This window comes from Coregonus lavaretus (assembly GCF_964263955.1).
Source record: "Coregonus lavaretus genome assembly, chromosome: 10".
Taxonomy (NCBI): domain Eukaryota; kingdom Metazoa; phylum Chordata; class Actinopteri; order Salmoniformes; family Salmonidae; genus Coregonus; species Coregonus lavaretus.
In genome coordinates, this window is record NC_139997.1 from 36,970,696 (window position 1) to 36,988,311 (window position 17,616).

The 17,616-nt window shown below is 45.9% G+C and overlaps 1 protein-coding gene across 2 annotated transcripts in view; it reads left to right on the plus strand.

Annotated features, from left to right (window-relative positions):
- Positions 1–13,026: 13,026 nt before the first annotated feature.
- The window catches only part of LOC311135738 (glutamate receptor 3-like), a gene marked incomplete at its 5' end in the record, with an annotated part of 150,382 nt that continues 145,792 nt past the window's right edge, over positions 13,027–17,616 (plus strand). For both annotated transcript variants that reach the window (XM_084169773.1, XM_084169772.1), the window contains 2 exons: positions 13,027–13,114; positions 13,649–13,807. In XM_084169773.1, the coding sequence (XP_084025899.1) occupies positions 13,027–13,114; positions 13,649–13,807 (247 nt within the window). The remainder of the gene's footprint in view (positions 13,115–13,648; positions 13,808–17,616) is intronic.

Here is a 17,616-nt window from a genome sequence, read left to right on the forward strand (position 1 = left end):
TCTGGTGCTCTTCGCCCTCTTATACATACTATAGCATACATAGCTGTGACAATATGCATGCACTTACCTTACCTCACAGTTACCTCACAGTTTTGGCATTACCAGCACATTTCCTGGCAGCACTACTGATCAAATATAGAGTACATTCTTGGCAATGGAATATGCCTTGACATTTGACTTTCATTTGTGCTATTTTGTAAAAACTAATATATATATTTCTAAATCAAATACCGGTAGGTTGTACAGATGAGCCAGGATACTTGTTAAAAGTATTTTTCAGAATCCTACCCAATTTTCTCAGTATGTCTGTCAAGTCCTGGGGTGGAATACATGATACTGGACATTAGTGCATCAACCTGAGGCCTTCACTCCTGAAATCCGGGCATTGCCAGCGATGAGATAAATGGCTAAAAGGAAACACATTTTGTCAATAAGTTATTGAACTGTCAAGAACAACCTGGTGGCCAGCTCTGTCATCTTATTGGTACAAAATAATGTACATCTGTTGATTTTTTTTCCCAGAGCACTTTGGTGAAGGAACATAACTGAGTCAAGATAATTTGCCAGAGGAATCCCAACCACAGCCTTTCATCTGCTTCGATGTGTTATTTTATCCTCTGACCTTTCACTACAGTATCCTAAACAGAGGACAAGTCTGGACATAACTTGTTTTAGCTCCTCCTCTCCTCACTGTCATAGAGAAAATACAGCATAATGTTAATGTTAAACTCTGGTATCAGGTGAACAGAAAAATAAATATATCCCTGTCATTGGTACATGCAACAAACTGTACAGTTGACTATTAGGCACATTATCTCAGCATTAGGATGTCTATGACAGTATTTGTTGAACACTTTTGAATACATCTGATGTAAACCTATCCTTAAACAGTCCATGGATTTAAGGCGTTTTTAAGATGCAGTAGGCTACTACTATGACTTTCCCATCTTAGCATGTCTATCTCTGAAACCAACCAAACAAAAGTGGCATATAAAAAAACGAATATGTGGGTCATATTCTGCTCTGCTGGACAGCCCCCCATCAGACAACACCACTAGTTATGTCACACTCTCTTCACTTAATCTCTAATACCGAAGTTAAACTGTATGACAGGAGATCCACTGTGCACTGTTTACATAGAGAGACATTGTTTACCAGTGGATTTTTCATCTTTAATTTGCCAACGCCAACCCTAATTTGCCTGAGGAAAATGAGGCTGCTCATGCATCAGAGCACTTCTGCCGTGCACTTGCCAGTTTCCCTGGCAGGCTTTGGCCCTAATGTGGACTTGAATGTAAAACGTAGAGCCGCTGTGAACAGTCACATGCTTAGCAAGGCCCACATCCAATTTCACAGGCTCTAGCTCTGAGTAATGAAGGCAAAATAGGAGACGCGATGTGAAATAAACAAGCCTTCATCCTCAGACACACAGGCAGCACCTCCCAAGCTGAGGATGCAGACAGAAAATATATTTTGATGTTTTCTGTATGTCAACTGCTTTTCTGTGAGCCTTATCTTTTCTCAAACATTTGCTTCAACAATGGTTAAACAAGTTGATAAGAATAGCAAACACTGTATGTCCGCCTCTACACTGCAATCTCATTCCATTACATGGCATAATCCATTCAATTAAAGGGCAAATGATTTAGAATAAACCAGCTGGAGAAACAAGTAGGAAGTAAAATGATTTAATTGCTATAGATTCCAGATGGGTCTGAGTCTGACTGGAACGGTTTGCACTCTGCTCACAGTGCAAATATGGAACACTGAATTTGCCTGGCTGGCTGTATAGGCCAGTCCACTTCCTCAGGCTTACGACTTGTGTGTAATTCAGTGGGTTCTAACAAACCATTACCAAAGGAAAACAACATCTCACTTAATCTATATTGACAGCTTTATATTGACAAGCTGAGTCAACTATGAATTAGATGTAATATCCTGGAATAGTGATTTGGCTATGTGTTGGAGATCCGAAGCACTCACTGAAGAGATGAAAGGTGGCCACTGCTTTTAAGAATTGCATCTCCCTAAAGACAATACTACCCTGCACATAAAGTCTTACCATGGAGACAGCTTATGATCAAACTTCTGATGATTACAAATCTACTAAATGTCTCCACCAGCCAGTCAGGTCCCCAGCCAGCAGAAATAAGGTTACCAGTCAAACATGGTGGTAGAGATCTGTAACATAGTGGTGACGTTCTTACTGCATTTCTATGGATGAACACGTGTGTCTGTCTCTTCTGCTGGTAAACTGGGATTACATAAAACATATTGACATTTAAAAGAAAATACAAGAAGTTCTCTGCAACAGTATGAAGCCTGGGGATATGGTTTGTTTGTGTGATGTCATCACAGAGCTGAATAGGGCTATCTTTGGGGAGATGCCAAAATTAGACTGTGCCATTAATTGTACCAGCCATATGGTCTACAATGTCTAAATGGCATGTTCACTTAATCTCCTTAGGAGGTGCTGGAATGGCCCACTGGCATTTACATTCAGTGGGGTCTCGTTAAATACACACACAAATTGTGTGTGTGCTCGTGCATACTTGTGTGTGTGTGTTTCATTATAATATGATGAAAAGCTAGCTTCGCCAGAGATATGCAGCCTTCGTTGCATGCTTAGGATAATTCGAAGAAAATGGCTCAGGCAAGCGTAATAGGCCCCTGTCTGCACCAAATCTATTTTTAAAATGCAAACAGCACATAATAACAGTACATAGCGAAATATAATGAAAGACCAACAGTACATACATTTAGATCAGGGATGGGCATCTGGCGGGCCCGTGGGCCCCCCTTTTGAACTCAGTTTTTCTCTTATGTCAGTCACTGATAGTCACTCAATTAGCCCATGCCAGCTAAAATGTTTTAGATTAATAAGTTAGTCTAGCGACCAGCTATCTAAACTTGTAGTAATCAAGGTCGAATTAGAGCCCCAGGGGCTCCATTGATTTTGTTAGTCAGTCTCACTCAGATATCATATTAAAAACTGCAAACATTTCTCTCCCCCCTATGGCATAATTAGTAGAATTGCATGAAATTAGCTGTAAAACTGATCATTTTCCTCTCCGCCCCATGGCAAAATGAGTAGAATTCACAAAATTAACTCTAAAACTTAAAAATGTGCATGAAATTAGTTATAAAATTGCAAAGTCTTCTCTCCGCCGCAAAATGTGTAGAATTGACACAAACTAGCTTTAAAACAGCAACATTTTCTCTACACCCCATGGCAAAATGTGTAGAGTTGCACGATGCAGCACCCCATGATGAGTTCAGATTTTTTGTGGCCCTAACCCCCATCAAAGTTGCCCATCCCTGATTTAGATCTTGAATTCACTATTGCATGGGGGTTATTGAGACAGCTAGGACGTACGTAGTCAATATAACTATTTGTTTCAAATCAAATCACATTTTATTGGTCACATACACATATTTAGCAGATGTATTGCGGGTGTAGCGAAAAGCACTTAATGATGACAGAAGTGAGTGCTACAGGGCGATAGTCATTTAGAACAATGGTGGACATCTTGAAGCAAGTGGGGACAGCAGACTGGGATAGGGAGAGATTGAATATGTCCGTAAACACTCTAGCCAGCTGGTCTGTGCATGCTTTGAGGATGTGGCTAGGGATGCCGTATGGGCCGGCAGCCTTGCGAGGGTTAACACGCTTAAATGTCTTACTCACGTCGGCCACGGAGAAGGAGAGCCCACAATCCTTGGTAGCGTGCCGCGTCGGTGGCACTGTGTTATCCTCAAAGAAGGTGTTTAGCTTGTCCGGAAGAAAGACGTCGGTGTCCGCCACGTGGCTGGTTTTCCCTTTGTAGTCTGTGATTGTCTGTAGACCCTGCCACATACGTCTCGTGTCTGAGCCGTATTCTGCCATATTCCCAGTCACCTTGCCATGGTTAAATGTGGTGGTTTGTGCTTTCAGTTTTGTGCGAATGCTGCCATCTATCCACGGTTTCTGGTTTGGGTAGGTTTTAATAGTCACAGTGGGTACAACATCTCCTATACACTTCCTGATGAACTCAGTCACCGTATTCGTCTATGTTTTTCTCAGAGGCTACCAGGAACATCCCAGTCCGCGTGATCAAAACAATCTTGAAGCATGGATTCTGATTGGTCAGACCAGCGTTGAATAGTCCTTAGCACGGGTACTTCCTGTTTGAGTTTCTGCTTATAGGTAGGGAGGAGCAAAATGGAGTCGTGATCAGATTTGCTGAAGGGAGGGTGGGGAAGGGCCTTGTAGGCATTTCAAAAAGCTGAGTAGCAGTGGTCCAATGTTTTCTCAGAGCGAGTGCTACAGTCAATATGTTGGTAGAATTTCGGTAGCGTTTTCCTCAAATTTGCTATGTTAAAATTTCCAGCTACAATAAATGCGCCCTCAGGATATGTGGTTCCCAGTTTGCCAAAAGTCCAGTGTAGTTCTTTGAGGGCTGTCATGGTATCGGCTTGAGGGGGAATATACACGGCTGTGACTATAACCGAAGAGAATTCTCTTGGGAGATAATACGGTCGGCATTTGATTGTGAGGTATTCTAGGTCGGGTGAACAAAAGGACTTGAGTTTCTGTATGTTATCACAATCACACCATGAGTAGTTAATCATGAAACAAATTCTGTGTCATAAATGCTGTAGGTGGGTGTAGTGGTGGAATCAAGCGCAGGACACCGAAGTATAGTCCAAAAGACTTTAGTGGAATATCCAACAAGGAAAACAGAACAAACTTGCCCGAAGGCGAAACTACGCACGTAGGCGACAAACAAAAGGCGCACTACACAGGTGCGTAAAATGCTCCAACACAGTGGAGTAAAGCTCAACCGAGCGAATAAGGAAATCGACAAGCAAACATACGACAGGAACAATCACACACAAACACAGACACACCCAACGAGACTTAAATAGAACACTAATGAGGACTAACTAGACACAGGTGTACAACATCAAGACCAAACCAAACGAACATGAAACATAGATCGGTGGCAGCTAGTACTCCGGGGACGACGACCGCCGATGCCTGCCCGAACCAGGAGGAGGAGCAGCCTCGGCCGAAACCGTGACAGTACCCCCCCCTTGACGCGCGGCTCCAGCCGTGCGCCGACCCCGGCCTCGGGGACGACCAGGAGGACGCGGAGCAGGGCGCGCGGGATGGTCCCGGTGGAACTCCGACAGGAGAGATGGGTCTAGGATGTCCCTCCGCGGCACCCAGCACCGCTCCTCCGGGCCGTACCCCTCCCACTCCACGAGATACTGGAGACCCCCCATCCGGCGTCTGGAGTCCAAGATGGACCGAACGGTGTACGCCGGAGCCCCCTCGATGTCCAATGGGGGCGGAGGAGTCTCTCCTATCTCATTGTCCTGGAGTGGACCAGCTACCACCGGCCTGAGAAGAGACACATGGAACGAGGGGTTAATATTCTTATATTCAACAGGTAGATGTAACCTATAACACACCTCGTTCAATCTTCTCAGGACTTTAAAGGGCCCCACAAACCGCCGACCCAGCTTCCGGCAGGGCAGGCGGAGGGGCAGGTTTCTGGTAGAGAGCCAGACTCGATCTCCGGGTGCGTACACCGGCCCCTCACTGCGGTGGAGATCGGCGCTCGCCTTGTGACGAAGGACGGCCCGCTGCAGGTGGACGTGGGCAGCGTTCCACTTCTCTTCCGAGCGCCTCATCCAATCATCCACCGCAGGGGCCTCGATCTGGCTCTGCTGCCATGGTGCCAGAACCGGCTGGTAACCCAATACACATTGGAAAGGGGTTAGGTTAGTAGAGGAGTGGCGGAGAGAGTTCTGGGCCATCTCGGCCCAGGGAATGTAACGCGCCCACTCCTCAGGCCGGTCCTGGCAATACGACCTCAGAAACCTACCCACATCCTGGTTAACACGTTCTACCTGCCCGTTACTCTCCGGGTGGTACCCCGAGGTAAGGCTAACCGAGACCCCCAAACGCTCCATAAACGCTCTCCACACACGGGAGGTAAACTGAGGGCCTCGATCAGACACTATATCCTCGGGGACCCCGTAATGCCGGAAGACGTGGGTAAATAGGGCCTTAGCGGTCTGTAGGGCAGTAGGAAGACCCGACATAGGGAGAAGACGACAGGCCTTAGAGAACCGGTCCACAGCGACCAGGATGGTGGTATTCCCCTGAGAGAGGGGAAGGTCTGTTACAAAATCCACCGAGAGGTGGGACCATGGTCGTTGTGGAACGGGTAGGGGCTGTAACTTACCCCTGGGCAGATGTCGGGGCGCCTTACACTGGGCGCACACCGAGCAGGAGGAGACGTAAACCCTCACATCCCTAGCCAAAGTAGGCCACCAGTATTTAGTGCTAAGGCAATGCACTGTCCGGCCAATACCCGGATGTCCAGAGGAGGGTGACGTGTGAGCCCAGTAGATGAGTCGATCCCGAATCTCGAGCGGAACGTACCTCCGACCCTCAGGACATTGTGGAGGGCTGGGGTCGGTACGCAACGCTCGCTCGATCTCGGCATCGACCTCCCACACCACCGGTGCCACAAGGCAAGACTCCGGTAGTATGGGAGTAGGCTCAAACGGACCTCTCCTCCGTGTCATACCGCCGGGACAGTGCATCTGCCTTACCATTCTGGGACCCAGGGATGTACATGATTTTAAATACGAACCTGGTGAGAAACATACTCCATCGAGCCTGGCGAGGGTTCAGTCTCCTCGCTGCCCGGATGTACTCCAGGTTCCGATGGTCAGTCAAAATGAGGAAAGGGTGTTGAGCCCCCTCAAGCCAATGCCTCCACACCTTAAGGGCTTGAACTACAGCTAACAGCTCCCTGTCCCCAACGTCATAGTTACGCTCCGCCGGGCTGAGCTTCTTGGAGTAAAAAGCACAGGGGCGGAGTTTAGGTGGCGAGCCGGACCGTTGAGAGAGAACGGCCCCTATACCAGCCTCAGACGCGTCCACCTCAACCTGAAATGGAATTGTGGGATCCGGATGCGCCAGCACCGGAGCCGACGTAAACAGGTCCTTCAGTCTCCCAAAGGCCCTGTCCGCATCAGCTGACCACTGCAGGCGCACCGGACCCCCCTTCAGAAGGGACGTGATGGGAGCTGCCACCTGTCCAAAACCCCATATAAACCTCCGGTAGTAATTCGCAAAGCCCAAGAACTGCTGCACCTCTTTTACAGTGGTTGGAGTTTGCCAATTACGCACAGCGGACACACGATCCACCTCCATTCTCACCCCTGACGCGGACAACCGATAACCCAAAAAGGAGACCGACTCCTGGAAAAACAGACATTTCTCTGCCTTGACATATAGGTCGTGCTCCAACAGCCTCCTCAATACACGTCGCACCAGGGTTATATGCTCGGCTCGGGTAGACGAGTACACCAGAATATCATCAATGTACACGACCACCCCTTGTCCCTGCATATCCCGGAAAATGTCATCTACGAAGGATTGGAAGACTGATGGAGCATTCATCAACCCATATGGCATGACAAGATACTCGAAATGACCTGACGTGGTACTAAACGCCGTTTTCCATTCATCGCCCTCCCTAATGCGCACCAAGTTATACGCGCTCCTGAGATCCAATTTTGTGAAAAACCGCGCCCCATGCAATGACTCCGTCATGGTCGCAATCAGAGGGAGTGGATAACTGTATTTCACAGTAATCTGATTGAGACCACGGTAATCAATGCACGGGCGCAACCCTCCATCTTTCTTTTTCACAAAAAAGAAACTCGAAGAGGCGGGGGAAATGGAAGGCCGAATGTATCCCTGTCTCAAAGATTCGGCTATGTAAGTCTCCATAGCTTTCCTCTCCTCTTGAGACAAAGGATACACATGGCTCCGTGGGAGCGCTGCTCCTGCCTGGAGATCAATCGCACAATCCCCCTGTCTATGGGGAGGCAACTGCGTCGCCCTAGTTTTGCTAAACACAAGAGCTAAATCCCCATATTCAGGCGGAATGTGCAGTGCGGGCACTTGGTTTGGACTTTCCACCGAAGTCGCCCCCACGGAAACACCCAGACATCGCCCCTCACACTGAGCAGACCACCCATCGAGAGCCCTCTGTTGCCACGAAATAGCAGGGTTATGGGTGCTTAACCAGGGAATCCCCAGCACCACTGGGTACGCAGGAGAGTCGATCAGATACAGCTGTATAGTCTCTTCATGACCCCCCTGCGCACACATCCTAAGTGGCGCTGTGACCTCCCTGATCAACCCCGACCCCAACGGGCGGCTATCTAAGGCATGTACGGGAAAAGGTTTGTCAACAGGTAGGAGAGGGATCCCTAACTCTAAACAAAACTTTCGATCAACAAAATTCCCAGCTGCGCCTGAATCTACTAGCGCCTTATGCTGGGAATGAGGTGCAACCTGTGGAAAACCAACAGGTATACAAAAGTGCGCAACAGAAAGCTCTGGGTAAGCGGGGCGTCTACTCACCTGGGAGGCCCCCCCAGTGCGTGGCCTGTTGTCCTCTCCCTCGGAGAACCCTCCCCAGCACCTGGCCGCAGTGTGCCCTCCACGACCGCACTTGGTGCAGGAGACAGGCCCCCTCGGGCTCTTCCTCCTCCGCTCTCTAGCGCCAGCGCCCCCGAGCTCCATGGGGCACGGCTCGGAGGCGCTGGAGGGTGAAATGGACGGACCCCCCTCGGAACGTCCGCGGGTAGCTAGCAGGTTATCCAGCCTGATGGACATGTCGACCAACTGGTCGAACGAGAGGCTGGTGTCCCTACAGGCCAGCTCCCTACGGACGTCCTCGCGTAGACTACATCTGTAATGATCGATGAGAGCCCGCTCATTCCACCCTGCATCCGCCGCTAGAGTACGGAATTCTAAGGCGAACTCCTGGGCACTCCTCCTCCCCTGCCGGAGGAAGACCAGACGCTCCCCCGCCGCTTTCCCCTCCGGGGAATGGTCAAACACCGCCCTGAAGCGGCGGGAGAACTCGTCGTAGGTGATGGTGTTCGCGTCGATCCTCCTCCACTCTGCATTGGCCCATTCCAACGCCTTCCCGGAAAGGCAGGAGATCAGGGCGGACACGCTCTCATGTCCCGAGGGCGCCGGGTGCACGGTGGCCAGGTAAAGCTCCACCTGGAGAAGGAATCCCTGACACCCGGCCGCGGTCCCATCGTAGGCCCTCGGGAGCGAGAGTCGAACTCCTCTGGGTTCCGGAGCGGGAATGGGCTGACTTCCCGATGGGGCTGGCAGAGAGGATGGCGGTGTAGGAGTCCCCCAGCCTCGGATGGTGGTGATCACCTCCTGCAGTGCGGACCCCATCTGCAGGATCTGGTCACTCTGTTCACGGACCCTGTCCTCCAGCGTCGCCTGGGCTGCTGCGGCTCCTGCTGATTCCATTCTTATGGTGTGTGATTCTGTCATAAATGCTGTAGGTGGGTGTAGTGGTGGAATCAAGCGCAGGACACCGAAGTATAGTCCAAAAGACTTTAGTGGAATATCCAACAAGGAAAACAGAACAAACTTGCCCGAAGGCGAAACTACGCACGTAGGCGACAAACAAAAGGCGCACTACACAGGTGCGTAAAACGCTCCAACACAGTGGAGTAAAGCTCAACCGAGCGAATAAGGAAATCGACAAGCAAACATACGACAGGAACAATCACACACAAACACAGACACACCCAACGAGACTTAAATAGAACACTAATGAGGACTAACTAGACACAGGTGTACAACATCAAGACCAAACCAAACGAACATGAAACATAGATCGGTGGCAGCTAGTACTCCGGGGACGACGACCGCCGATGCCTGCCCGAACCAGGAGGAGGAGCAGCCTCGGCCGAAACCGTGACATTCTGGGCTAATAATGTAACAAATAACACAAAAAAACTAAATACTAAATACTTCTTTGGGTGGTGGACCATTCTTGATGCACATGGGAAACTGTTGAGCGTGAAAAACCCAGCAGCGTTGCAGTTCTTGACACAAACCGGTGCACCTGGCAACTACTACCATACCCCGTTCAAAGGCACTTAATTATTTTGTCTTGCCCATTCACCCTCTGAATGGTACACATACACAATATATGTCTCAATTGTCTCAAGGCTTAAAGATATTTCTTTTACCTGTCTCCTCCCCTTCATCTACACTGATTTGAAGTGGATTTAACAAGTGACATCAATAAGGGATCATAGCTTTCACCTGGATTGACCTTGTCTGTGTATGTCATGGAAAGGTGTTCTTAATGTTTTGTATACTTAGTGTAGTGAGTGGCTGTATGCTACAGTATGTACTGTATAAAGGTTAGAGAAGATGATTGATACCTTTTATAACTGCACTAAGTCCCTCAGCAAGCAGCAGTGTGCAACTCCTCTGCAAAACTAATGAATATTTCCAACCTGCTGGAGGCGAGAGCTCTCAAGCGCTGGGAGGGATTTCATTCCCCGGGATGGAACATCACATCCCTTTTCTCTTGGTACCTGCCTGTGACTGTAGGCACAGTGGGGCTTGATGAAAAGGGGTCGAATGGCGTGGGTCTGACGGGGCGCTGCAGCAGCACCTGTTTCACATTCTACAGTAACCCCAGAATTAATGACTGACAGACTCAATCACATTTGCCCCAAAGATACTGACAGGCAGGCAGTGCAGAATACTCTGCAATCATGGGAGGAATTATTTTAATGAAAACCTGAAGTGGCACTCATTCACTTTCATTGTCACAGGAACTATTTTGAGGGAAAATATATTTGACTGACTCATAGAACTTGAAGTCTACCTAACACCTGGGCTGGGACTGGGTTACTTACAGGTTTAGTTCAGGAGATTTAAAAAAAACTTGTCATGTCTTCAGGAATATCTCCAGAGACCAGTTACACAGGAGATGAAAGGGCCAGCAATTTGCCTGGCATTCATTTAATATAACTGTCATATACAGTGGGGAGAACAAGTATTTGATACACTGCCGATTTTGCAGGTTTTCCTACTTACAAAGCATGTAGAGGTCTGTAATTTTTATCATAGGTACACTTCAACTGTGAGAGACAGAATCTAAAACAAAAATCCAGAAAATCACATTGTATGATTTTTAAGTAATTAATTTGCACTTTATTGCATGACATAAGTATTTGATCACCTACCAACCAGTAAAAATTCCGGCTCTCACAGACCTGTTAGTTTTTCTTTAAGAAGCTCTCCTGTTCTCCACTTATTACCTGTATTAACTGCACCTGTTTGAACTCGTTACCTGTATAAAAGACACGTGTCCACACACTCAATCAAAGACTCCAACCTCTCCACAATGGCCAAGACCAGAGAGCTGTGGAAGGACATCAGGGATAAAATTGTAGACCTGCACAAGGCTGGGATGGGCTACAGGACAATAGGCAAGCAGCTTGGTGAGAAGGCAACAACTGTTGGCGCAATTATTAGAAAATGGAAGAAGTTCAAGATGACGGTCAATCACCCTCGGTCTGGGGCTCCATGCAAGATCTCACCTCGTGGGGCATCAATGATCATGAGGAAGGTGAGGGATCAGCCCAGAACTACACGGCAGGACCTGGTCAATGACCTGAAGAGAGCTGGGACCACAGTCTCAAAGAAAACCATTAGTAACACAATACGCCATCATGGATTAAAATCCTGCAGCGCACGCAAGGTCCCCCTGCTCAAGCCAGCGCATGTCCAGGCCCGTCTGAAGTTTGCCAATGACCATCTGGATGATCCAGAGGAGGAATGGGAGAAGGTCATGTGGTCTGATGAGACAAAAATATAGCTTTTTGGTCTAAACTCCACTCGCCGTGTTTGGAGGAAGAAGAAGGATGAGTACAACCCCAAGAACACCATCCCAACCGTGAAGCATGGAGGTGGAAACATAATTCTTTGGGGATGCTTTTCTGCAAAGGGGACAGGACGACTGCACCGTATTGAGGGGAGGATGGATGGGGCCATGTATCGCGAGATCATGGCCAACAACCTCCTTCCCTCAGTAAGAGCATTGAAGATGGGTCGTGGCTGGGTCTTCCAGCATGACAACAACCTGAAACACACAGCCAGGGCAACTAAGGAGTGGCTCCGTAAGAAGCATCTCAAGGTCCTATATAAAATCTTTGGGAGGGAGTGAAAGTCCGTATTGCCCAGCGACAGCCCCAAAACCTGAAGGATCTGGAGAAGGTCTGTATGGAGGAGTGGGCCAAAATCCCTGCTGCAGTGTGTGCAAACCTGGTCAAGACCTACAGGAAACATATGATCTCTATAATTGCAAACAAAGGTTTCTGTACCAAATATTAAGTTCTGCTTTTCTGATGTATCAAATACTTATGTCATGCAATAAAATGCAAATAAATTACTTAAAAATCATACAACGTGATTTTCTGGATTTTTGTTTTCGATTCCGTCTCTCACAGTTGAAGTGTACCTATGATAAAAATTACAGACCTCTACATGCTTTGTAAGTAGGAAACACTGCCGATTTTGCAGGTTATCAAATACTTGTTCTCCCCACTGTATTTAGGAAAATCACATAGCCTAATGCTTATTTTTTCATATAGAATCATTACATTTCACAAGATAGGCTATAGACGATGCATTAAAGAATAACAGTAATTTAACTTTCCCTCAACTAGCCCACATGGCTACAGAATCGATACCATCGTAACTGGACTCGCTTTGTCTTTGCACCATGCGGACAAACACTGTACAGCTGCGTCCGCGCTGATTCTTCCCAGCCCACGTCTGCAGCGGCTGCATGGCGAGGATGCTGTTATAATTCAACGTCAGATCAAGTTTAATCAACGTCCCCCTGCTGGCTCAATTGGATCCTTATACACAAAAATATCCTCTTCTCGCTCCGCTACCATCTTTGAGAAAGTCTGTGCCTTTTTTCTCAACGGAAGAAGATTCGCTCTGCTGCTGTTCGGCTCGCAGTTCAATGTATATCACTCGTAGTCCACAGTGAGAGGCTGAGAGCACCTTACACATCTGGCGGATTTTCTCTGCGCATAGGCTTGTGTACTTACATGGTTTTCCTATATCAGATTCGTTTGAGGAGTTAAATTCAGAGGTCTGAGAAAATGGGGCATCGCATAATAGCGACTGTCCTTTTTTTTGTGTGGCTTTTTGGTAAATCGCATGGAGCGTTTCCAAACCAGATAAATATAGGTAAGTTATATTTGAAATTACTAACATGTTTTTTCTTTAGCCTAAAAAGAAAACGAGATAAATGTACATTAACAGCTTGTGTGGTGTTGACTTCATTTACACGGATTATTATTTGCATAATTAATTGTCAAGTTCATCAGTAATACCCTAACGAGAGGTAGCCACCTAGCTAAGAGAAACAATGCGCTTTAGAGTGGGGGAGGGTAAAAGAAAAATCACCAAAGTTGCACATACTTGCCTATTTAAGTATCTTCATACAGAACTTTACACCACTTCACTGGGCAGTATAGATTATACATTAACAAATGAATCACAGTTGAATTAATTGGTTGATGTGTATTCCAGATAAAGCAATGTTCATCCAGTTAGTTATGTGAAATAACTTGGTGCGTAAAATAGGACTGATAATTTGTCGACAGTGATTGAAAATAATTTATAAGGACTGATATTGATGTCATACTATGTTTTCATGAAACAGAATAAGAGGAACTAAGCTATGCAATTCTTCCCATTCTCCTCTCCTCTTGTCTATAGGTGGGCTTTTTATGCGCTCTACAGTGCAGGAGCACAGCGCCTTCAGATTCGCTGTCCAGCTGTATAATACCAATCAAAATGTGACGGAGAAACCTTTCCATCTCAATTATAATGTAGACAACCTCGAATCCTCCAACAGCTTTTCCGTCACACATGCGTGTGAGTACCACGATACTAACTGATGACAATGTATTTCATTTAATTAACGTGCCCCCCCTCAATGCATTATGAGCGGCTACTGCACCGAGTTGGGGACTATATCCACAGTGGCATTGGCTTGACGCCTATGTAAAATTATGTCTGTTTTAATGCAGTATTATATCAAATTGATGGTAGGCTAATTGCTATAGCATTAGAAGACAATCATCCCACACATGCCTTCTGAGCTGTCACTGCACATTGCTTTGCTGATGGTAGGCTATAGGGTTGGCTCAAATTGATTATAATTTTTTTTCCCTTTCCGGATGTACTATCTTTTGTATGCAAAAAACTTTTTTCACAGCACTGTGATTGTCAAAGAAAGTTGGAGTAATATACAAGCCCCAGTTCCTTTCAGATGAAGCCATGGATATTTCAAAGAGGTGGTTGTTGCAGCAATTGCTGTATAGCCTAATAATCAAAATGACTGATTCAGGTCTCTGTTATATCACTTCTTTTTGTGAGTCACCTACACTGTAGTAGATAGATAGAAGTGATACAGTGCATTCGGAAAGTATTCAGACCGCTTGACTTTTTCCACATTTTGTTACGTTACATTTCCTCATCAATCTACACACACACAAAAAAATATATACAATACCCCATAATGACAAAGCGAAATAACAAATACCTTATTTACACAAGTATTTGCTTTGCTATGAGACTCGAAATTGAGCTCAGGTGCGCCCTGTTTCCATTGATCATCCTGGAGATGTTTCTACAACTTGATTGGAGTCCACCTGTGGTAAATTCAATTGATTGGACATGATTTGGAAAGACACACACCTGTCTATATACAGTTGAAGTCGGAAGTTTACATACACTTAGGTTGGAGTCATTAAAACTTGTTTTTCACCCACTCCACACATTTCTTGTTAACAAACTATAATTTTGGCAAGTCGGTTACGACATCTACTTTGTGCATGACACAAGTAATTTTTCCAACAATTGTTTACAGACAGATTATTTCACTTATAATTCACTGTATCACAATTCCAGTGGGTCAGAAGTTTACATACACTAAGTTGACTGTGCCTTTAAACAGCTTGGAAAATCCCAGAAAATGATGTCATGGCTTTAGAAGCTTCTGATAGGCTAATTGACATAATTTGAGTCAATTGGAGGTGTACCTGTGGATGTATTTCAAGGCCTACCTTCAAACTCAGTGCCTCTGCTTGACATCATGGAAAAATCAAAAGAAATCAGCCAAGACCTCAGAATCTTTTTTGTAAACCTCCACAAGTCTGGTTCATCCTTGGGAGCAATTTCCAAATGCCTGAAGGTACTGCTCAGGAAGGAGACGCATTCTGTCTCCTAGAGATGAACGTACTTTGGTGCGAAAAGTGCAAATCAATCCCAGAACAACAGCAAAGGACCTTGTGAAGATGCTGGAGGAAACAGGTACAAAAGTACTATATCCACAGTTAAACGAGTCCTATATCGACATAACCTGAAAGGCCGCTCAGCAAGGAAGAAGCCACTGCTCCAAAACCGCCATAAAAAAGCCAGACTACGGTTTGCAACTGCACATGGGGACAAAGATCATACTTTTTGGAGAAATGTCCTCTGGTTTGATTAAACAAAAATATAACTGTTTGGCCATAATGACCATTGTTATGTTTGGAGGAAAAAGGGGGCTGCTTGCAAGCCGAAGAACACCATCCCAACCGTGAAGCACGGGGGTGGCAGCATCATGCTGTGGGGGTGCTTTGCTGCAGGAGGGACTGGTGCACTTCACAAAATAGATGGCATCATGAGGAAGGAAAATTATGTGGATATATTGAAGCAACATCTCAAGACATCAGTCAGGAAGTTAAAGCTTGGTCGCAAATGGGTCTTCCAAATGGACATTGACCCCAAGCATACTTCCAAAGTTGTGGCAAAATGGCTTAAGGGCAACAAAGTCAAGGTATTGGAGTGGCCATCACAAAGCCCTGACCTCAATCCTATAGAACATTTGTGGGCAGAACTGAAAAAGCGTGTGCGAGCAAGGAGGCCTACAAACTTGACTCAGTTACACCAGCTCTGTCAGGAGGAATGGGCCAAAATTCACCCAACTTATTGTGGGAAGCTTGTGGAAGGCTACCCAAAATAAATAAATAAATAAAGTGGTGATCCTAACTGACCTAAGACAGGGAATTTTTACTAGGATTAAATGTCAGGAATTGTGAAAAACTGAGTTTAAATGTATTTGGCTAAGGTGTATGTAAACTTCCGACTTCAACTGTATGTTGAAGAGACCTGGAACATGTAAGACAGGATTGTATGCATCATGTTAAAAGTGGGACAATGCTAACAAAACAACCATCTGAGTGGGTAGAAAACTAGTTGCATTATTCAAATGCTTTTCAAAGGATTTTCTCTAGTAAGAAAAGTAATGCGGTGTCTCACTACACACAAAAAATTAGGGTTCCTCAAGGATTCTTTGGGAAGGGTGATGGTTCTATGTGGAACCATAATGACCCAAATAACCCTTTGAGCCCTTATTATTATTATTATTATTATTATTATTATTATTATTATTATTATTATTATTATATGCCATTTCAATGGTTCTTTGCAGTTCAAAAGGGTTATTTCCTATTTTAGTGATAATTATATAATTATATATACAGTAGCCCCAAAAAGTGTTGTAACCATAGTGGAACCCTTTTTTTGGTGCTATATATAACCTTTTTTTTATGGTTATTAATAGAACCTTAGGAAAGGGTTATTTATAGCACCATACAGGTTCTATTTAGAACCATATTAGTATTGTTTGTAATAGAACCTTCAAAAAAAGGTTCCATATAGCACCAAAAAGGGTTCCACTATGGCAGTCCTTCTCAAATAGTGGGGCGCGCCCCCCTGGGGGGGCTCGGAGCGATGCCAGGGGGGGGCGCATGTGACCCCGGGGAACATACTTTTTTTTGCCGCAGGGAGTAGGTTTTTTTTGCACCGAACAAGAGCACACAGCACAGAGCAGGAGATATGAAGTGCAGATAACAAACCCTTAAGAGACACCATGGAAAAATATTTAACAGGGATGAAAAGAAAGGCGGAGAGAGACGGAGATAATGAGACAAACGTAAGTCTCCCGAAAGCTAAGACGAGGAAATATGACGAAGCGTATGTAGCGCTTGGCTTCACTGTGACTACGGTGGGAGACGAGGAAAGACCGGTATGTTTACTGTGTCTAAAAACGTTGGCAGCGGACAGCATGAAGCCAAATAAATTAAGGCGTCACTTAAAGACATTACACCCCAATCACGCTGATAAGCCGCTTGAGTTTTTTCAGCGAAAACGTGCCGAATATTGCCAACAATCGTCCCGCTTTGTGAATGCTACTTCAGTAAACCAGCGAGCACTGTTAGCATCATATAAGGTGGCGTACCAAATTGCTCAGTGCAAAAAAAAACACTCCATAGCAGAGGAGCTGATACTGCCTGCAGCATTAGACATGGTCTCTGTCATGCTGGATGACGCAAGTGCTGCAAAAATAAAAACTATCCCTCTGTCCTATTTGACACTGTCGCCAGACGTATAGATGACATTGATAACGATCTTAAAGAACAGCTGGTAGATAAACTCAAAGACAAACGTTTTGCCTTACAGTTCGATGAAGCAACTGACAGCAACAAAGACTGTTTGTTTATCGCTTATGTACGTTTTGACATGACAAACTCCCTGTGTGAGGATCTACTTTTTTATAAATATGTCAGAGACAGAGCCACAGCTGAAGAGCTATTCAAAATGCTGGACTGCTTCCTGACTGAGAATGGGCTAAAGTG